The following is a 23,782-nucleotide window of genomic DNA, read 5'->3' on the forward strand; positions in this document are numbered from 1 at the left end:
TGGCCATCAAATGTGCAGCTCCTCCCATGGAGGGTCAGACACCCTGAGCCAATAGACTGGTCCTGAACTTATTTTCCATCTGGCATAGTTTGCATTTTGTTGTTTGATTGGTGGGGTTTTTTGTATTGCTATATTTACGCTCTATTCTTGGTTGGTGCGGCTGTAACGAAACCAAATTTCCCTCGGGATTAATAAAGTACATCTATCTATCTATCTATTACCAGTTGAAGCAGGGATGCCGGTCTCTGAAAAAGGGGGTGAACTGTCCAGGACTGAGATGAGGGGAAATGTCTCCACTCCGAGGGTAGTGAATGTTTGGAAATCCCCACCACAGAGGGCGGTGAAGACTCGGTGATCGTCCTCACATAAAACAGAGGCTGGCAGATGAGTGGAGACCGAAGGGATTGAGGAAATGAGGATCGGGCCGAAACATGTGGCTGAGATGGGAGAGAACCCGTCATCTTGTTGATGGTTAGAGGGGCTGAAGGGCCACCTGCTGTTGTTTCTCACTTGATGTTTCTGTGTTCCTGTCCAGTGAGGCCGGAGGAATGTGAATAGAAATTAGAACAGGGGTCCCCAACTTTCTTGCACCCCGGACCGGTTTATTATTGACAATATTCTTGCGGACCGGCCGACCCAGGGGACGGTGGGGGTGGGGGGTGGGTAGTGTTGTCAACGGACAAGAGTAGCAGTCAAATACGTTGTGTTTACCCCAAGAAAGACTACCATGACCGTGAAGCCTTGCGCAGGCACCAGTGCGCATGTGTGTACGTGCCGATTTTTTTCTACAAATCATTTTTGGTGATTCTGTTCAGGGGTATTAATCACGACTGGAATATAGGTGATAAGTGCTAATACGCTCAATTTCATTTCTGAAAGGGTTTATCTAACGAATTTAATATTAAACACACAGCGCATATTTTCCTCGCATGAATATAGTGATAAGTCAATTATCAGGGGAGGACAGGGGAACTTGAAGTAAGTATTGAACAAACTTCCAGTAGAAGTGGTAGAGGCAGGTTCGATATTATCATTTAAAGTAAAATTGGATTTCTATATGGACAGGAAAGGAATGGAGGGTTATGGGCCAAGTGCAGGTCGGTGGGACTAGGTGAGAGTAAGCGTTTGGCACGGACTAGAAGGGCCAAGATGGCCTGTTTCTGTGTTGTAATTGTTATATGGTTATATATGGTTATGACCGACTTCCTAAGGATGTGCATAGAGGAGTAAGCACCCACAAAAATATACTGAGTCTTCCCCAGCTAGAAACTCTGGATGAATCAGGAGAGTTGTAATCTGCTGAGGGCTAAACCTGTGGTGTTAGGGGCTGTGACACAGGGAGATAAAAGAGAACCAGCCATGACCTCTGGAAGACAACTGTGAGTACTAAAGAGACAACTTCAGACTAAATTGGAATCATGGACAGATGTCTGACCGCTGTAGTAGGATTTGCACAAAATAACTTCCTACACGGTTTAGATCAGGGGACATGGGAGGCAATGTCCCATTATTCCTGGATGGGTGCAATGACTTTCAAAGGGAGGACTATGACCCTCATGAGCCCCCACATCTCTGGACAAAACAGTAACCTCAGCCTCTGAGGGTGATGTCTGGGCATCTGTCAAGAGGATGAATCCATGAAAGGTGTCTTGTTCAGTACTGGCTGAGCACTGAATATCTGTGCAGGCCTATCAGCTGGAGATTTTATGGGCATGTTCAACCTCTGCATCTCCATTTGCAACTGGATCCTCAACTTCCACAGCCAATGAACTTTGATGACAACAATTCCTCACCAACCATCAAAACACATGCACCTTAAAACTGCTTGCTTAGTCCTCTGCTCTTCTCCCTTTACACACATGACTGTATGTCTAAATATAGCTTCAATGCTATTTTACAAATTTTCTAATGACACTACATCTGTTGGATGAATCACAGATGGTGATGTTTCAGCATACAGGAACAAGATAGATCAGCTGGTTTGGTGGGTGCGCAACACCACCAATACCACCAGGTTCAAGAACAGCTACGTCCCTTCAACCATTTCGTTCCTGAACAAATCTGCACAACCCTAATTAGTATCACAGATTAGCAACACTGTTTTCAGAAAGTCTTTGACAAAGTTCAGCTCAAAATATGTAACTAATTATAAAACCGTGGAGGTATCCAAATGTTATCCTAATATAACAATCCCCTACAAAGGAATATTACTAAAGAGGTAGTGCTGAGCAAACTTGGAGCCCTAATTAAGGACAAGTCCCCTGGTCCTGATGGTTCTGAAAGGAATGGCAGAAGTTACAGTAAAGGCTTTGGTGATGATTTACGAAAATTCTCCGGACTATGGGCAAGTCCTGGCGGACTGGAAGATGGCGAATGTCACGCCACTGTTCAAAAAAAGATGGAGGCAAAAGGCAGGAAATGACAGGTCAGTTAGTTTAACACCTGTAGTTGAGAAAACGCTGGAAGCTATCATTAAAAAAGAAATAGCGAGGCATCTGGAAAGAAATGGATCCATCAGGCAGACATGGCATGGATCCAGTAAAGGCAGGTCCTGTTTATCAAACTTACTGGAACTCTTTGAGATATAACAAGTGCAGTAGATAGAGGGGAACAGATGGACATTATTTACTTGGATTTCCTGAAGGCGTTCGATAAGGTCCAACATAAAAGACTTACCCATAAGATAAGGATGCAGAGAGTTGGGGGTGATGTATTAGCATGGATAGAGGACTGGTTAGCTAATAGAAAGCAGAGAGTCGGGATACATGGGTGTTACTCTGGTTGGCAATCAGTGGTGAATAGTGTGCCACAGGGGTTGGTGCTGGGCCCGCAAATGTTCACGATATACAGTACATTAACGATCTGGAAGAGGGGACCAAGCGTAGTGTATCTAAATTTGCTGATGACAGTAAAATGAGTGGAAAAGCAAATTGTGCAGAAGGTACGGAGTGTCTGCAGAGAGAAATAGATAGGTTAAGTGAATGGGCAAGGGTCCGGCAGATGGAGTACAATGTTGGTAAATGTGAGGTCATCCTCTTTAGAAGGAGAAATGAAAGAGCAGATTATTATTTAAATGGTAAAAAAACTGCAGCAGCTGCTGTGCAGAGGGACTTGGGAGTGCTTGTGCATGAATCACAAATGCTTGGTTTGCAGGTTCAGAAGGCTATCAAGAAGGCAAATGAAATGTTGGCCGTCATTGCTAGAGAGATTGAATTTAAGAGCAGGGAGGTTTTGCTGTAACTGCATATGGTACTAGTGAGGCTGCACCTGGAGTACTGCGTGCAGTTCTGGTCTCCTTACTTGGATGTACTGGCTTTGGAGGTGGTGCAGAGGAGTTTCAGGTTGATTCCAGAGATGAGGGGTTAGACTATGAGGAGAGATGGAGTCTTCTCAATCCCCAGGGCCAGATGGTCTGCATCCCAGAGTGCTTAAGGAAGTAGCTCAAGAAATAGTGGATGCATTAGTGATAATTTTTCAAAACTCTTTAGATTCTGGACTAGTTCCTGAGGATTGGAGGGTGGCTAATGTAACCCCACTTTTTAAAAAAGGAGGGAGAGAGAAACCGGGGAATTATAGACCGATTAGTCTAACATCAGTGGTGGGGAAAATGCTAGAGTCAGTTATCAAAGATGTGATAACAGCACATTTGGAAAGCGGTGAAATCATCAGACAAAGTCAGCATGGATTTGTGAAAGGAAAATCATGTCTGACGAATCTCATAGAATTTTTTGAGGATGTAACGAGTAGAGTGGATAGGGGAGAACCAGTGGATGTGGTATATTTGGATTTTCAAAAGGCTTTTGACAGGGTCCCACACAGGAGATTAGTGTGCAAACTTAAAGCACATGGTATTGGGGGTAAGGTATTGATGTGGATGGAGAATTGGTTGGCAGACAGGAAGCAAAGAGTGGGAATAAACGGGACCTTTTCAGAATGGCAGGCAGTGACTAGTGGGATACCGCAAGGCTCAGAGCTGGGACACCAATTGTTTACAATATATATTAATGACTTAGATGAGGAATTAAATGCAGCATCTCCAAGTTTGCGGATGACACGAAGCTGGGCGGCAGTGTTAGCTGTGAGGAGGATGCTAAGAGGATGCAGGGTGACTTGGATAGGTTGGGTGAGTGGGCAAATTCATGGCAGATGCAATTTAATGTGGATAAATGTGAGGTTATCCACTTTGGTGGCAAAAACAGGAAAACAGATTATTACCTGAATGGTGGCCGATTAGGAAAAGGGGAGGTGCAATGAGACCTGGGTGTCATTATACACCAGTCATTGAAAGTGGGCATGCAGGTACAGCAGGCGGTGAAAAAGGCGAACGGTATGCTGGCATTTATAGCGAGAGGATTCGAGTACAGGAGCAGGGAGGTACTACTGCAGTTGTGCAAGGCCTTGGTGAGACCACACCTGGAGTATTGTGTGCAGTTTTGGTCCCCTAATCTGAGGAAAGACATCCTTGCCATAGAGGGAGTACAAAGAAGGTTCACCAGATTGATTCCTGGGATGGCAGGACTTTCATATGAAGAAAGACTGGATGAACTGGGCTTGTACTCGTTGGAATTTAGAAGATTGAGGGGGGATCTTATTGAAACGTATAAAATCCTAAAGGGATTGAATAGGCTAGATGCAGGAAGATTGTTCCCGATGTTGGGGAAGTCCAGAAAGAGGGGTCACAGTTTGATGATAAAGGGGAAGCCTTTTAGGACCGAGATTAGGAAAAACTTCTTCACACAGAGAGTGGTGAATCTGTGGAATTCTCTGCCACAGGAAACAGTTGAGGCCAGTTCATTGGCTATATTTAAGAGTGAGTTAGATATGGCCCTTGTGGCTAAAGGGATCAAGGGGTATGGAGGGAAGGCTGGTACAGGTTCTGAGTTGGATGATCAGCCATGATCATACTGAATGGCGGTGCAGGCTCGAAGGGCTGAATGGCCTACTCCTGCACCTATTTTCTATGTTCCCATGTTTCTATCTGGGACTGTACTCGCTGGAATTCAGAAGAATGAGAGGAGATCTTATGAATACATATAAAATTATGAAAGGGATAGATAAGGTGGAGGCAGGAAAGTTGTTTCGACTGGTGGGTGAGGCTAGAACTAGGGGACATAGCCTCAAGATTCGGGGGAGTAGATGTAGGACGGAGATGAGGACAAACTGCTTTTCCCAGAGAGTGGTGAATCTGTGGAATTCTCTGCCAATGAAACAGTGGAGGCTACCTCAGTAAATATATTTAAGACAAGGTTGGATAGATTTTTGCATAGTAGGGGAATTACAGGTTATGTGGTAAAGGCAGGTAGGTGGAGATGAGTCCATGGCCAGATCAGCCATGATTTTATTGAATGACAGAGCAGACTCGACGGACCAGATGGTCTACTCCTGCTCCTATTTCTTATGATTCAAAGTATATTTATTATCAAAATATGTATGCAGTATACAACTGTGAGATTCGTCTTCCTCAGACAGTCATGAAACAAAGAATCATGATACTTACTGTAGTTCACACAGTTTTTCTCTCTATTATTAGCTGCCGCTAAGTTAACAAATTTCATGACAAATGCCAGTGATATTACACTGATTCTGGCAAAACACACAAAATGCTGGAGGAACTCAGCAGGCCAGGCATTATCTATGGAAAAAAGTACAGTTGATGTTTTGGGCCAAGACCCTTCGGCAGGATTGGCCTGAAACATCAACTGTACTCCTTTCCATAGATGCTGCCTGGCCTGCTGAGTTCCTCCAGCATTTTGTAGTGTTTTCTCAAATTTCCAGCATCTGCAGATTTTCTCTTGTTTTTAAACTGATTCTCATTCACTTATTCATATTGGTGAAGCAATACATGAACATATTTGGATCTCTAGACAATGGAGAGACTAATTTACTTTAGTCACTAGTTTCAGACATTGCTGGCAATCTTAATCTTTTGCTTATTCAGCAAGCACATATAACTTCGAATTTCTTTAGATATTCTTTGATCTAGGATTCGTGGAAACCCAAGAAAAATGGTTTTAGTGCCAGTTCCTCAGATTCAAGTGCCTTATTATGAAACCTGGTGTGTAATCTGAATTTACTCTGACACTGCATGGGCAGTTCAGTAGTGCAACCAGAAAAGTTTCTGCCTCATAGCTTGAGTGAGGTGTTCTGTGTTCAAACCTGGCTTTGGTGCTGAGGATGTGACATTCACATACTTTTCCCATGACGTCTGCTTGACATCCCAGAGATTTGCAAGTTGGTAGAATAATTGGGCACTGCCTTTTGCCCTTAGAATGCAGCTGAATGGTAGGACTGGGAGCAGGGGTGGGATTCGATGTGTATGGGTGTGGGATTAAATTGGATATGTGTATATGTATTCTTGATTATCAGCTAACTTGTTCCTGTACTGCATGAATTATGATACGACTCTGATGCACTTGGCTAATGTACCCTGAATTACTGATTTCCTTCTTTATCATGCCGAGCTACAAACATAATTTGTTCTTGGAAGAAATGTAATCATTTTGCAAGTTGCCAAAATGAAAACTGTTACAATTCATTATGACAAAACACCTTGAATATGATTTGGTCTGGACTTCTAAATAATTTTTTATTGAGCATGTTCTGTTAAATTATGCCACTAAGATGGAAATTCAAATAAAGCCGTGCTTCTGCAGACTATCAGCTTTCTGCAGTCATTCCTTTGCAGATCCAAAGAGAGTTAAGTTAGACAGTGCTGTGATTATAATGTGAACCCCTCTGAGCAGATACAATTTGCCAGACATAGATAGGGAGGCCACTGTGTCAAGCATGTTCGTTCACACAAAAAGCAGGATTTCCCAGTGGCCACCCATTTCATTTCTACTTCCCATTCCGACATGTCAGTCCACAGCCTCCCCTACTGATGCAATGAGGCCACACTCAGGTTGGAGGAACAACACCTTACATTCCATCTGGGTAGTCTCCAACCTGATGGCATAAACATCGATTTCTCAAACTTCCAATAATTGCTACCCTCTTCCCATTGCCCATTCTTGTTTCTCTGTCACACCTTCTATTCTTACCTGTCCATCATCTCCCTTCCTTTTCTTCCGTGGTCTTCTGTCCTCTCCTATCAGATTCCCCCTCTCCAGCCCTTTGTCTCTTTCGCCAGTCAACTTCCCAGCTTTTCACTTCAGCTGTCTCCCCTCTCCTGGTTTCACCTTTCACCTGCCGACTTGTACTTCCTCCTCCCCTCCTCCACCTTCTAACTCTGACCTCTTCCCCTTCCTTTCCAGTCTTGGTGAAGAGTCTCAGCCTAAAACCGATTGACTTCAAACCTCAGATGCTGCTGACCTGCTGGAGTCCTCCCGTACTTTGTGTGCGTTGCTTTGGATTTCCAGCATCTGTAGATTTTCTCATGTCTGGAATTTGTTGCCTTCTATAAACAGCTATGGTGCTAATGATGCTAGTTATAACTTTTATGCAATATCATATTGTTCAGTTGGCACTAGTTAAAATCATCCTACCAGCTTTATGGGAGGTGGGCATCCATTTTGGCTGGAACACACACTAGATCATTCCAGATGCCTTTGCAGTTTGCTGAAGACCATGGTAAATACAGGTAATGTTGGCCATCAGACCATAAGACATAGGAGCAGAATTAGGCCATTCAGCCTATCGAGTCTGCTCTATCATTCCATCATGGCTGATCCTGGATCACCCCCCCCCAACCCCATGACTTCTCACCATATCCTTTGATGCCCCAATCGATCAGGAAACTATCAACTTCCGCTTTAAATGTACCCACAGACTTGGTCCCCACTGCAGTCTGTGGCAGAGCATTTCTCAGATTTACTACTCTCTGGCTAAAAAAAATCCTCCTAACCTCTGTTATAAAAGGTTGCCCCTCAATTTTGAGGTTGTGCCCTCTAGTTCTGGATACCCCCACCATAGAAATCATCCTCTCCACATCTACTCAATCTAGTCCTTTCAGCATTCTGTAGATTTCAGTGAGATTACCCAGCATTCTTCTAAATTCCAGTGAGTACAGGCCCAAAACTGCCTAATGCTCCTCAAATATTAATCCCTTCATTCTTGGAATCATCTTTGTGAACCTCCTCTGGACTCTCTCCAATGACAACACATCACTTCTGAAATATGGGGCCTAAAACTGTTGACACTACTCCAAGTGCGGCCTGACTAGTGTCTTACAAAGGCTCAGCATTATCTCCTTGCTTTTATATTCTATTCCCCTTGAAATAAATGCCAACATTGCATTTGCCTTCTTTACCTCAGACTCAACTTGTAAATTAACCTTCTGGGAGTCTTGCACGAGGACTCCAAAGTCCTTCTGCACCTCTGATGTTTGAACCTGCTCCCCATTTGGATAATAGTCTGCACTTTTGTTCCTTTTACCAAAATGCATTATACTTTATTGTCGCCAAACAATTGATACTAGAATGTACAATCATCACAGCGATATTTGATTCTGCGCTTCACGCTCCCTGGAGTACAAATCAATAGTAAATATTAAAAATTTAAATTATAAATCAGAAATAGAAAATAGAAAGGGGTAAGTGAGGTAGTGCAAAAAAACCAAGAGGCAGGTTGGGATATTTGGAGGGTACGGTCCAGATCCGGGTCAGGATCCATTCAGCAGTCTTATCACAGTTGGAAAGAAGCTGTTCCCAAATCTGGCTGTAAGAGTCTTCAAACTCCTGAGCCTTTTCCCGGAGGGAAGAGGGACGAAAAGTGTGCTGGCTAGGTGGGTCGTGTCCTTGATTATCCTTATCATACATTTCCCAACACTGTATTCCATCTGCCACTTATTTTGCCCATTCTTCCAATTTGTCCTGCTGCAATCGCATTGCTTCCTCAGCGCTACCTACCCATCCACCTATCTTTGTATCATCAGCAAACTTCGTCAAAAATCCATCAATTCCATTATCCAAATCATTGACAAACAATGTGAAAAGTAGTGGTCCCAATACTGACTCCAGAGGAACACCACTAGTCACTGGCAGCCAACCAGAAAAGGCCCCCTTTATTCCCACTCGCTTCCTCTTACCTGTCAGCCATTTCCCTATCCATGCCAGTATCTTTCCTGTAATGCCAGAGGATTTTATCTTGTTAAGCAGCCTCATGTGGGGCACCTCAAATGCCTTTTGAAAATCGAAATAAGTGACGTCCACTGCTTCCCCTTTGTCTACCCTGCTTGTTACTTCCTCAAAGAACTCTTAACAGATTTGTCAGGCAAGATTTCCCTTTACAGAAAACATACTGACTCTGACTTATTTTATCATTAATCTCCAGTACCTCGAAACTTTATCCTTAATAATAGACTCCAACATTTTCCCAACCACTGAGTTTAGGCTAACTGGCCTATAATTTCCTTTCTTTTGTCTTCCTCCCTTCTTAAAGAGCCAAGTGACATTTGCAATCTTCCAGTCCTCTGAGACCTTACCAGAATCAAGTGATTCTTGAAAGATCATGACCAATGAAGCTGCTATCTCTTTAGCAACCTCGCTTGGGACTCTAGGATGTAGTCATCTGACCCAGGTGATTCATCCACCTTTAGACCGTTATGTTTGCCTAGCACTTTTTCCTGAAATGGCACTCACTCCTGCTCCCTGACACACATGGACCTCTGGCACACTGCTAGTGTCTTCCACAGTGAAGACTGATGCAAGGTACTCATTAAGTTCATCTGCCATTTCTTTGTGCCCATTACTACCTCACCAGTGTCATTTTCCAGTGGTCCAATATCAACTCTTTCCTTTCTTTTACTCTTAGCATAACTGGAAAGACTTTTCATATCTTGCTTTATATTATTGGCTAGTCTGCCCTCATATTTCATCTTTTCCCTTCTTATAGCTTTTTTAATTGCCTTTTGTTGGATTTTAAAAGCTTCCCAATCATCCAATTTCTCATTTACTTTTGCTACCTTATATGCCCTTTACTTGGCTTTTATGCAGTCCTTAACTTCCCTTGTCAGCCATGGTTGTCTACCTCAGCCATGGTTGCCTACCTCAGCCATGGTTGTCTACCTCAGCCATGTGAGAACTACTTCTTTTGTGGGACATATTTATCCTGCACCTTGTGAACTATTCCCAGAAACTTCAACCATCTCTGCTCTGCCATCGTCCCCACCTGTATCCTTCTCCAATCCACCTGGGCAAGTTCCTCTCTCATGCCTCTGTAATTCCCTTTATTTCATTGTGATACTGATACATGTGACTTATGCTTCTCACTCTCAAATTGCAGTATGAATTCAATCATATGATGATTATTGTCTCCTAAGGGTTCCTTTACATCAAGCTCCCTAAGAAGATCTTGGTTATTACTCAACACCCAATCTAAGATAGCCTTTCCCTGGGTAGGCTCAAGCACAAGCTGTTTTAAAAAGCCATCTCATAGGCTTTTAACAAATTCCTCCTCTTGCAATCCGACACCAACCTGATTTTCCCAATCCACTTGAAAATTCACATTTAGAAGATGATAATTTCATTACTATTTTTCTTCTATCTTGTTACATATAATCTCTTTTGATTGGTTTTGGGTATTGTCAACAAGTATCTGCAACATTGTTCCCTGTTCTCGACTTAACCTTAAGCTTTTTCCTTTTCCTTCGACTGCTGGGTAGATGTCAGTAGAGGTGTGGTTACAGTTGCTGTGGATTTAATATTTCAATGATATTTGAGTAACCTTGATGCTTTTTTTCTTTGAACGGGTTCTTTGGTTCTTTGTTTCACGGCTGTCTGATGAATCTCAGGGTTGTATACTGCATTCATACTTTGATAATAAATGTACTTTGGAAACCTTTGAATCTTGTGTCAGTATTGTTTGCTTAAGCATTTTTGTTCATCCAAATAATTCATTACGGGTCATATGTATAAATACGTGAATTGCATATATCATCATGCTACCACACAATATGTGCGTATGAAGTAAAAGTAAGCATGAAGTTAGAATCACGTTTCAGACTCCACTATCTTCCTCTGAATTAGTTTAAAGTTTTGAAGCTACAAAACATAACAACAGTCATGATTTTATAAATCAAAGATCGTGTGAAACAGAGATGATAGAAAAACAGGCAGGAGATGAGGCATAATCATAGCCAGTGGGATAAGTTACAGGGCAATAGAGGTGTGGAGCAGTGAAACAGAAAGCAGCAAATACTGGACTGCAAGTGTTACATTTGGTAGATAAATGCGTGGCTGAGAAGCTGGTGCAGGGAGCAGGGCTTCAGGTTCTTGGATAATTGGGATCTCTTCTGGGAAGGTATGATTTGTTATAAATTGAAGTGTTGCACCTGAACCTGAGTGGGAACCAATATTCTAGCAGGCAGGTTTGTTAGAGATGTTGGGGAGGGTTTAAGCTAACTTAGCAGAGGAGTGGGAACCAGAGTGAAGGAACTCAGGAAAGGACGAATGGTAAAAGTGTAAAGATAGCATGCAGTCAGATTGTCAAGAAGAGCAGGCAGGTGATGGGACTCAGGTGATGGGACTTAGTTGTAGCCAACAGGCTGAGTATCAAATTATTAGGGATGCAAAGTCAGAAAGGATAGCAAATACGGTACTCAAGGTGTTGTATCTAAACGCACGTAGTATAAGAAATAAGGTGGATGATCTTGTTGCAATATTACAGATTGTCAGGTATGATGTTGTGGCCATCCCTGAATCGTGGCTGAAGGATGGTTGTAGCAGGGAGCTGAATGTCCAAGGTTACATGTTATATCTGAGGGATAGGAAGGTAGGCAGAGGGGTTGGTGTGGCTCTAGTAGTAAAGAATGGCATAGGATCGGAAGATGTTGAATCCTTGTGGGTTGAGTAAAGAAAATGCAAGGGTAAAATGACGTTGATGGCAGTTATATACGGGCCTCATGGCTGAGAGGTGGACCACAGGTTACAACAAGAAATAGAAAAGGTGAGTCAAAAGGGTAGTGCTCTGGTAGTCATGGGAGATTTTCACATGCAGGTCAATTGGGAAAATCAGGTTGGTAATGGATCTCAAGAGTGCAAGTTTGTTGAATGCCTAAGAGATTGCTTTTTAGAGCAATTTGTCATTAAAACAACTAGGGAATCAACTATACTGGATCGGGTGTTATGTAATGAACCAGAGGCGATTAGGGAGCTTAAGGTAAAAAAAACACTTAGGAACCAGTGTCTCAATATAATTGCGTTCAACTTGAAATTTGACAGGGAGAAAAGTAAAGTCTGATGTAGCAGTATTTCAGTGGAGTAAGGGAAATTACAGTGGTATGGAGAGGAGTTGGCCAAAGTAAATAGGAAGGAGCTGCTGGCAGGGATGTCAGCAGAGCAGCAATGACGTGTGTTTCTGGGAAAAATGAGGAAGGTGCAGGACATGTGTATTAATAAAATGAAGAAATACTCAGATGGTAAAATAGTACAACTGTGGCTGACAAGGGAAGTCAAAAGCTATTGTAAAAGCAAAAGAAAGGGCATACAACAAAGCAAAAAATAGTGGGAAGATAGAGGATTGGGAAGCTTTTAAAAACCTACAGAGAGCAACTAAAAATCATTAGAAGGGAGAAGATGAAATATGAAAGCAAGCTAACAAATAATAAAGTGGATAGTAAAAGTTTTTTTCAAGTATGTTATAAATAAAAGAGAAATGAGAGTGGATATAGGAACACAAGAAAATGAGGCAGGAGAAATAATAATGGGGGACAAGGAGATGGCTGATGAACTAAATGAGTATTTTGCATCAGACTTCACTGTGGAAGACACTAGCAGTATGCCTGATGTTGTAGTGTGTGAAGGAAGAGAAGTGGGTGCAGTCAATATTACAGGAGAGGTGGTGCTCAGAAAGACCTAAAGGTACATAAGTCACCTGGACCAGAGAAACTGCACCCTAGGGTTCTGAAAGAGGTAGCATTAGAAATGATCTTTCAAAAACCGTTGGACTCAGGCATGGTGCCAGAGGACTGGAAAATTGCAAATATTGCTCCACTCTTTAAGAAAGGAGGAAGGCAGCAGAATGGAAATTATAGACCAGTTAGCCTGACCTCAGTGTTGGGAAGATGTAAAGAGTCAATTGTTAAGAATGAGGTAATGGAGTACTTGATGACACAGAACAAGATAATACAAAGTCAGCATGGTTTCCTTCAGGGAGACCATGTTGTATTTGAACGCACGTAGCATAAGAAATAAAATGGAGGATCTTGAAATTCAGCTACAGATTGGCAAGTATGACATTGTGGCCATCTCTCAAACTTATATCCAAGGATATACGGTGTATCGAAAAGATAGGTTAATAGGCAGAGGGGGTGGTGTGGCCCTGTGTATGAGAAATAATATTAAATCATTAGAGAGGGATGACATAGGATCTAAAGGTGCAGAGTCTCTATGGGTTGAGTTAAGAAGTGACAAGGGTAAAAGGACCCTAATGGCAGTTATATACAGGCCTCAAAACAGCAGCCAGGATGTGGATTACAAGTTACACCAGGAGATAGAAAAGGTATGTCAGAAGGGCAATGTCATGATAATCGTTGGGGATTTTAACATGAAAGTGGATTGGGAAAACTAGGCCAGCACTGGACCTCAAGAGAGAGAATTTGTCGAATGTCTAAGGGATGGATTCTTAGAACAGCTTGTTGTTGAGTCCACTAGGCGATTGGCTGTGCTGGATTGGGTGTTGTGCAATGATCTGGAGGTGATCAGAGAGCTTAAGGTTAAGAGACCCTGAGGGAAGAGTGATCGCAATATGTTTGAGTTCACTTTGAAATTTGAGAAGGAGAAACTAAAGTTAAATGTGTTGATATTTCAGTGGAATAAAAGAAGCTACAATGGCATGAAAGGGGAACTGGCCAAAGTTGACTGGAAAGAGATACTAGTAGGAAGGACAGCAGGGCAGCAATGGCTGGAGTTTCCGTGAAAAATGAGGGAAGTGCAAGACAAATATATTCCAAATGAGAAGAAATTTTCAAATGGAATATGGACACTGCTCTGGCTGACAAGTGAAGTCAGAGCCAAAGTAAAAGCAAAAGAGAGGGCATACAAGGAAGCCAAAGCTAGTGGCAAGATAGAGGACTGAGAAGCTTTAAAAAACTTGCAGAAGGAAACTAAGAAGGTCATTCAGAAAGAAAAGATGAATTATGAAAGGAAGCTAGCGATTGATATCAAACAAGTTACTAAAAGCTTTTTTAAGTATATAAAGGGTAAAAGAGATTTGAGGGAAGATATAGGACCAATACAAAATGACGCTGGAAATATTGTAATGAGAGATGCAGAGATGGCAAAGGAACTGAATGCGTATTTTGCATCAGTCTTCACAGTGGAAGACATCTGCAGTATACTGGACATTCAAGAGTGTCAGGGAAGTGAATTATGTGCAGAGAAAACTACGACTGAGAAAGTGTTCTGGAAGTTTAATGGTCTGAGGGTGGATAAATCTCCTGGACCTGATGGAATGCACCCTTAGGTTCTGAAGGAAGTAGCTGGAGTCAATAGATTCTGGCATTGTACCAGAGGACTGGAACATTGCAAATGATACTCTGCTATTTAAGAAAGGTGGGAGGCAGCAGAAAGGAAACTATAGACATGTTGGCCTGACATCAGTGGTTGGGAAGTTGTTGGAATCTATTGTTAGGGATGAGATTACGGAATACCTCGAGGCACATTTCAAGATAGGCCAAAGCCAGCAGAGTTTCCTGAAAGGAAAATCCTGCCTCACTAACCTACTGCAATTTTTTGAGGAAATTACAAGCATGGTAGTCAAAGGAGATGCAGTGGATGTGGTGTACTTGGATTTTCAGAAGGCCTTTGATAAGGTGTCATACATGAGGCAGCTTAGCAAGATAAGAGCCCATGGAATTACAGGGAAGTTATTAGCATTGGTGGAGCATTGGCTGATCGGCAGAAAACAGAGAGTGGGAATAAAGGGATCCTATTCCGGCTGGCTGTCGGTTACCAGTGGAGTTCCACAGTGGTCAGTATTGTGACCACTGCTTTTTATGATGTATGTCAATGATTTGGACTATGGGATTAATGGATTTGTGGCTAAATTTGGTCATGACACAAAGATAGGTGGAGAGAGCCTACAGAGAGATTTATATAGTTTAGGAGAAGGGACAAAGAAGTGGCAAATGAAATATAATGTTGGAAAGTGTATGGTCATGTACTTTGGTGGAAGAAATAAATGAGCAGACTATTATTTAGATGGGGAGAGAGTTCAAAATGCAGAGATGCAAAGGGATTTGGGAGTCCTTGTGCAGGATACCCTAAAGGTTAACCTTCAGGTTGAGTTGGTGGTGAAGAAGGCGAATGCAACGTTGGCATTCATTTCTAGGGGTATCGAATATAAGAGCAGGGATGTGATGTTGAGGCTCTATAAGGCACTCGTGAGACCACACTTGGAGTATTGTATGCAGTTTTGGGCTCCTTATTTTATACTTTATGCTTATACTTTATACTTTATTGTCACCAAACAATTGATACTAGAACGTACAATCATCATAGTGATATTTGATTCTGCGCTTCTCGCTCCCTGGATTACAAATCAATAGTAAATATTAAGAATTTAAATTATAAATCATAAATAGAAAATAGAAAAATGCAAAGTAAGGTAGTGCAAAAAAATCAAGATGCAGGTCCAGATATTTGGAGGGTATGGCCCAGATCCAGGTCAGGATCTGTTCAGCAGTCTCATCAAAGTTGGAAAAAAGCTGTTCCCAAATCTGTCCGTACGAGTCTTCAAGAAAGGATGTGCTGACATTGGAGAGGGTTCAGAGAAGATTCACAAGAATGATTCCAGGAATGAAAGGGTTACTGTATGAGGAATGCCTGTCAGCTCTTGGGTTGCATTCCCTGGAGTTCAGGAGAATGAGGGGGGATCCCATAGAAACATTCTGAATGTTAGAAGGTCTGAACAGATTAGATACAGTATAGCAAAGTTATTTCCCATGGTAGGGGAGACTAGGAGAAGGGGGCATGACTTCAGGATTGAAGGATGCCTGTTTAGAACAGAGATGCAGAGAAATTACTTTAGTCAGAGGGTGGTAAATCTGTGGAATTTGTTGCCACGAGCAGCTGTGGAGGCCAAGACATAGGGTGTATTTAAGGCAGAGATAGATAGGTTCTTTATTAGCCAGGGCATCAAAAAGTATGGGGAGAAGGCAGGGGAGTGGGGATGACTGGAAGAATTGGATCAGCCCATGATTGAATGGCGGAGTAGAATCAATGGGCCGAGTGGCCTACTTCTGCTCCTATATCTTATGGTCTTATTTAATGGGAAAGGAGGCTTGGACAATCAGGTGGCCTATTCTTGTTCAAAATGAATTTGTTTGCATGAACTAGTCAGTTGATAGTGGAAGATTAGTAAGAAAGTGAATGTGATTACCTCATACTGTGTCACTTTTTAAAATACTCTCCGATATTTAATGGATGAAGAAGTGATATTTTCCTGAAGACTCAATTAACAAAAAGCCGGCTGGTGGCATAATGGCATCCACACTGGACTTTGAGGCGAGTGGTCCCAAGTTCAAATCTGGCCACCCCCCAAGCATGCTCTCCATCTGTGCTGGGTTGAGTGTCGAGCTAGCAACTCAGCCTCATAAAAAATAGACAAGAAAAGCTAAAGAAATGCCAAGTTGCTGTCTGATGTGCCACAAGGTGAGGAGAAGAACAACAGCAATTAACAAAGATACGCCTTAGGCAAAAATGAAGCTTTGTTTCCAAAATGTGCCAATCAGTTGCTTTCACTTATTTGAACTGATTTATGATGTTTCTGTGAAAGAAACTCCATAAGTTTCAATATCATGTGTACATACATAAAAATGATGCAAATTTCAGGACTTCTGAAATATCTCTTCCTTTGATTGATTTAGCTCTCATCTTGAATAATTTTCAGCTATTTCAGTTGTCCTCACCATCAATGTGTGTTCTACTGTCACTTAAAGGAAGCTGAAATATGAAAATGATTTAGTAGGCAACACACACAAAATGCTGGTGGAACTCAACATGTCAGAGAGAATCTATGGAAATGAATAAACACAAAAGATTCTACAGATGCTGAAATCCAGAGTAACATACACAAAATGCTGGAGGAACTCAGTAAGTTAAGACTTGGCCCAAAACATCTTGAGAAAGGCTTACTCAATGTACTTAGTAGATTGGACTCTGTAATTCATGTTATGATGTGTTTATGGTTTCTGGTTGCTTTTTTTGTTGTTACTTTATGTGATTTTTAATCGTGGCAGACAGACTTTGAGGCTTGCAAACAACAAATGACGTGATACCGGATTGAACTGAACTGAATATGCCTGGACTGGTTTGATGATCTGTGGATTGGTATTTTATATTCTGTGATTTTTGCACATTTATTTGTTATTTGTGCAATTTGTTCTTTTTTTTGCATATTGGGGTTTTGATATTTTTCTTTGAATGGGTTTCATGGTTTTCTTTCTTTGCTCCATGGCTGTCTGTGGGAAGACAAATCTCAGGGTTGTATACTGCATACATACTTGAAAATAAATGTACTTTGAACCTTGAACCTTTGTAACATAATAGTGAGAATATTAGAGTGTTACTGAAAGATATTGAAATACTGTTAAAACTTAAACCACTTATTTCTGTCAGGAAATCTAATTTTCCAACACGTTTAACAATGTGTGGTGCAAACGCAGTAGAACAAGAGCTGTTCAATAAATTTGGATCTGCTCATGATGCCTCAGTCTAAGGAATAGAAGCAAATTCGTGGTGGTAGTACAAACATGAACTGATCAGAGCAACTTCGATCACCCATGCATTGCCACATTCAGCAGTTGGAACTTTAATGGCTTTGCAAAGAAACATGACAGTAGAGCTTCATAAGAGATTCTACAGGTACTGGAAATCCAGAGCAACACACAGAAAATGCTGGAGGAACTCAGCAGGTCAGGCAGCATCTATGGAGGGAAATAATGAAGGGTCTCAGCCTGAAATGTTCCTCCAGCACTTTGCGTGTGTTGCTGTTTCTCCATGCATATTCTGTAACAATGTTAGTGAAATAATGGCCCTCCTTTTCGGTTGGACACTGAGCCTGGTATTCACTGGAGAAAGAAAAATGGTTCTATTGACGAACAAATGTTCCACCCCTGGGATGTAAAGGTCACTGAATAAATTGAAATAAAGTCAGGTGACAAATATTGCAAATAACAAGCACTGGAGAAGCAAATCAGATTGTCAGCATGAATCTTCCTTGGTAATGCTAATCTTTAGAGAGGATTTTCATTATAATTAGGATACTTTCTTTAAGATGATGGCGATGGCATTATATTACTAGGGGTCAGTCATTTTCCTGTGAATTCCAACTGCAAAAGATTCACTGACCTTACAGAGGCCAGCAAATAAAGACCACTGGGAAGAACTTCTGCTTAAAAACTGACAGTTCTGCTTAGGAATAATGGATTTTACTTATTTAACAGGCTGGAAGTTCTGGACCCCTAACAAAAGGTGGAAGCTCTGTTTTTAACTCAGCTATCTGACATTCCCAGGACTCCTATGCAGTGGTATTAAACTCCTCATCTGACAGGGAACACAGAACACAGGAGACTTCACAGCAGCTGGCTCAAGCCCAGTCAGACCTTTACTTTCAGTGGGTTGAGGAGTAGGCTGCAGGAAGAAAGGCAACAGAAATAAATTTACTATAATTGAGTTTGTGTGCATGTACTTCAGGCGTCTTCCCACTTGCTTTCCAGTCCTGAAGGAGAGCTTCACCCAGAAACGTCGACTGTTTATTCATGTCCATCTCCCACATGTGTGCCTTATTTAATTGATATGTTGTTTACCAACACAACAAATTAGTGTTGACTGTGAGGGCGGAGCTTAGTTACAATGGCACTAAAAGGCAACTCCTTTGCTTGCATCTTCGGAAACAATTCTATTTCTATTTTTGATATCTCCTTTTTTTACCTTTCAAGGTTCTTTTGAAGACCCTGACCTGAAGTTACAGTCAAGCTTCACGACTGGCCGCTTTTCGATATGCCAAGGATGCGGCCTTGAAGCCGAGCATGCCTTCAGGCTCCCGTTCTTTCATGGCTCTGGAGACAGGTTGATTCAAGGCTGGTGCCGCCACCTGATGCGTCGTGGGAGAACACGGAAGATTGGAAACAGTGGGTTTGCTGCTGGCTATGTGCCCAGAGACCGGAGTTCTTTGGGCAGACGGCTCGGAAAAAGCCACACAACAGACTTTTAACACTGTAGATCAGCGAGTTGTTTGTTATGTCTCCCCTCTCACTGTCAAGCAGGGACACCTTTTTTTCTCTTATTAGGGAGCGAGAGAGAGCCTGTGGTATGTCGAATACTGGGGTACTACAAGTCTTGTCTCTATTGAGGCTTTGCTGTAAGCTTGAGTGCTCAGTGAGGGGCAACAATGATTTTTTTTGCTGGTGGGGGAGAGAGGTCATCACTTAGCTGCTGCTTATGTGTGGGAGAGGGGGCTGGGGGATTGGGGTTCTAATGTTTTTTCTGTCTCTCATTCTTTGGGGCACTTCTCTGTTTTCAAAGATGTTTGCGAAGAAAAAGAATTTCAGGATGTATATTGTATATATTTCTCTGACATTAAATGTACCTATTGAATGTGAGAAAACATCATGAACTGCACCAACAGTTATGGCATGAATATGGGATGAAACAGCGAAAGTTAAACAGTACAGAGAAGGCCAACACAGACACTAACAAAAGCGTGTGTAACAGTAAAAGATGCACTGAATTTAAAGTGAAAATAACGCTGCGATGGTTTCGTTCAGGAAAGTTGACAAATTTGGTGGTGCTTATGAAGGCTGGGAGTTGCATATTGAGAGAGCTGAACTGTATTGTAATGTGAACAATGTGGAGGAGCAAAAGAAAGCCCCTACTCTTCTTAGCTTCATGGGTGCAAGAATATACAGTCTCTTATGCACCATATTAACCCCAGCAAAGTTAGCAAGCAACACGTTCAACAAAATTGTGACAATTTTACAAAATCACTTAAGCCCTAAACCACTTGTAATAGCTAAGAGATATAGATTTTACAAAAGGAACCAATCAGAAGATGAAAGCCTCTCTGAATACATTGCAGAACTGCACAAACTTTCCCAGCACTATGACTTTAGATACGGATTTTCTGATGCATTAAGGGACAGAATTGTATGTGGCATGCATAGCCAAAGCAATCAAATGAGGCTACTGGCAAAATCAGACCTAACCTTAGAATGGGCATTGAACATTGCAATATTGTTAGAGACTGCAGCAAAGGATACAGCAGAACTGCAGAAAAAGAGGTTAGAACGTGAAATACAGAAAATGTCCTGGAATAATGCAAAAAGCCAAAGATGTTTTTGATGTGGCAAATCCTCACCTGATGTAGATGGCTGTTGGTTCAAAAATAAAGTGTGCAGAAAATGTCACAGACAAGGTCACATAGAGAGAATGTGCAAGGCAGACAAATAGCACAACCGAGTCTAAAGTCTCAAACACAAAACTAAGCAAATGCATAAAGTTACTGAATGTAAACCAGAATCAGGCAACATCGAATCTGACAAAGGTGAACTGTCATGCCTAGAATTGCATAATATTACTGAAGCAGATCACAATATAACATGGATTACAATAGACGTGTCCAATGTAAAACTAAAAAATGGAACAGGATACAGGGACAGCATTGTCCCTAATTCCAGGAGCTGACACAAACAGACTTTTTCTCAGATACCATTGGAGAAGACCTTAGCGATGCTAAAGACCCACACAAGTGAAAAGTGTCTCTCAAAGGCAAACTGAAAGTAACTCAGAATCAAAATCAGAATCAGGTTTATTACCACCAGAATGTGTCGTGAAATTTGTTAACTTAGCAGCAGCAGCAGTTCAATGCAATACATAATATAGAAGAAGAAGAAAACAATAATAATAATAATAATAAATAAATAAATCACTTACAGCATTCATATATTGAATAGATTAAAAATCATGCAAAAAACAGAAATAATATATATTAAAAAAGTGAGGTAGTATTAACGGGTTCAATGTCCATTTAGGAATAGGATGACAGAGGGGAAGAAGCTGTTCCTGGATCGCTGAGTGTGTGCCTTCAGGCTTCTGCACCTCCTACCTGATGGTAATAGTGAGTAAAGGGCATGCCCTGGGTGCTAGAGGTCCTTAGTAATGGACTCTGCCTTTCTGAGACACTGTTCCTTGAAGGCATCCTGGGTACTTTGTAGGCTAGTACTCAAGATGGAGCCAACTAAATTTACAACCCTCTGCAGCGTCTTGTGACGTATGGAAGTCAAGCACAGCATATAACTATATATAACCTTATAACAATTACAGCAAAGAAACCGGCCATCTTGGTCCATGCCGAACGCTTACTCTCACCTAGTCCCACCTACCTGCACTCAGCCCATAACCCTCCATTCCTTTCCTGTCCATATACCTATCCAATTTATTTTTAAATGACAAAATCGAACCTGCCTCTACCACTTCTACTGGAAGCTCGTTCCACACAGCTACCACTCTCTGAGTAAAGAAGTTCCCCCTTGTTTTACCCCTAAACTTTTGCCCCTTAACTCTCAACTCATGTCCTCTTGTTTGAATCTCCCCTACTCCCAATGGAAAATGCCTATCCACGCCAACTCTATCTATCCCCCTCATAATTTTAAACACCTCTATCAAGTACCCCCTCAACCTTCTACACTCCAAAGAATAAAGACCTAACTTGTTCAACCTGTCTGTAACTTAGGTGCTGAAAGCCAGATAACATTCTAGAAAATCTCCTCTGTACTCTCTCTATTTTGTTGAGATCTTTCCTACAATTCGGTGACCAGAACTGTACACAATACTCAAAATTTGGCCTCACCAATGCCTTGTACAATCTTAACATTACATCCCAACTCCGATACTCAATGCTCTAATTTATAAAGGTCAGCATACCGAAAGCTTTCTTCACCACCCTATCCACATGAGATTCCACCTTCCATGAACTATGCACCATTATTCCTAGATCCCTCTGTTATACTGCATTCTTCAATGCCCTACCATTTACCATGTATGTCCTATTTTGATTAGTCCTACCAAAATGTAGCACCTCACATTTATCAACATTAAACTCCATCTGATAAGTGTGAGGTGCTACATTTTGGTAGGACTAATCAAGATAGTTAGAGTTGGAGCTTTATGTGTTGAAAAGTGGAGGGCTAGCACTTGTCAGACATGAATGGTGGAGAAAAATGCAACTAGACTGGCACTCAATCAAAGCTGTCAGTGTGGCATCAACAGGCAACTGCAACCCAAATGATAGCACCAACCAGAGACTGGCACAGCAGATAATGCTAATGAGAAGGTGTTTGAGAAGGGAACAGATATACAGATTGAAGCCTTGGTCAAAAGCTGTTCGTGATGCCAAAAATTTCAAAGTACACCCTCACAGGCATCGTTACACCTGTGGGAGTGGCTGTTTTCACCATGGCAAAGACTACATATTGACTCTAAGATGCCTGGCACAACTTACCAGCCGATTTTCTTATGAAACTGCAGAACAGTGTACTTAAGAGAATTGATGCAGTTTTAAAGGCAAAGGGTGGTCGCACTAAATATTGAAGGAAGGAAAGGAAATTGCCTTTTAACCTCACGAGAGAGCACAGGCCATCAACTTTTTGCTGTTGATGTTTCTGTAGCAGGCAATTTCTTTTTTACGAGGTCGAGTTGCTAGCTCGACGCTCAACCCAGCACGGATGGAAAGCGTGCCTGGGGAGCCGGCTGGATTCCAACTCGGAAGCCTTCGCTCCGAAGTCTGGCGCTGATGCCACCACGCCACCAGCCGGCGGAAATATTGATCTGATTTAGATTTTCATTGTTTTCTGCTCTTTATAGTAATTTTTTTGATATTTAGAAACTTTTCAATTCATTAGTTTTGAAACCATCTTCGCTTTACACATTTTTACATGTGCCAAGAATTTTGCACTGTACTGTACTTAATTGTTTTAATTGTATTTCTATTTTTTCACGTTTTTATTGTGATTAATTATTTGATGTTCCATTTACTCCCAATAATCTGAGCGTCAAAGATTATTTTCACGACAGACAACAGTAGACAATCAGTGGCAGATTTGTTGACCTGTGGTGACTGGTGAATGGTGTGAAGGAGGGAGGCTGCAGCTCAGCTGCTTCGAAGGCAACCCAGATGTGGGGCTGGGTTTGGGGCTGCCATTCACTTTTGAAGAAGGCTTACCTGTGAATTTAGACATAGTATTCTTCTTGCAATCCATTAAAATTAAAGGAATAATAACTTTCCATGACAGCATCTTCAAAATATGTTTTAAATCTTTTACAAAGCCATCAAAATCCCCAAAATAATGATACCATTAATGTGAAGAAAGAAAACCTCCTGGCTGACTTAAAATGGCATAAAGCAGCTGAGGAAAGATAAATATTTTATTCTCACTTTACGATTTTCTGACTTGTAAACCCCACTGTTAGGTTTTCTGCTATAATACAAAGCTAATGTCATTTTCAGAAAACCATTTGCTGACACTCTGCACTAATGCAATACCTTCATTTGAAACTATTATTTGACTGCCATGTTTTATTTCAGGCTGCTGCCTCGCAGTGTCTGATTCATCCTACCTTCATACAACCAGTCTGCAATCCCATTGTAGATTATTCCCTCCTTCCCTGATGAAGTAAGACGCAATGCACTGCTTTTTACTTCCGTCTGGTAGTAGATATTATTTTCAAAAATATACACCTAGGATTTAAAAGAAGACAACACGTTTATAAATTAGCTTACATCTCAGATGCTGAGAGTATACTTCTCCTTAGAAAATCTGAAAATGCTAGTGTATACGGTGTCCAGG

At 41.6% G+C, this 23,782-nt stretch overlaps 1 protein-coding gene across 3 annotated transcripts in view; it reads right to left on the minus strand.

Moving 5' to 3' along the window:
• Positions 1-23,782, minus strand: part of LOC134348689 (inactive dipeptidyl peptidase 10-like) — a 927,397-nt gene that overhangs the window by 192,310 nt on the left and 711,305 nt on the right. For all 3 annotated transcript variants that reach the window (XM_063052476.1, XM_063052475.1, XM_063052477.1), the window contains one exon: positions 23,553-23,673. In XM_063052476.1, coding sequence (XP_062908546.1) covers positions 23,553-23,673 — 121 coding nt within the window. The remainder of the gene's footprint in view (positions 1-23,552; positions 23,674-23,782) is intronic.

Source organism: Mobula hypostoma, chromosome 6 (genome assembly GCF_963921235.1).
Source record: "Mobula hypostoma chromosome 6, sMobHyp1.1, whole genome shotgun sequence".
Lineage (NCBI taxonomy): Eukaryota > Metazoa > Chordata > Chondrichthyes > Myliobatiformes > Myliobatidae > Mobula > Mobula hypostoma.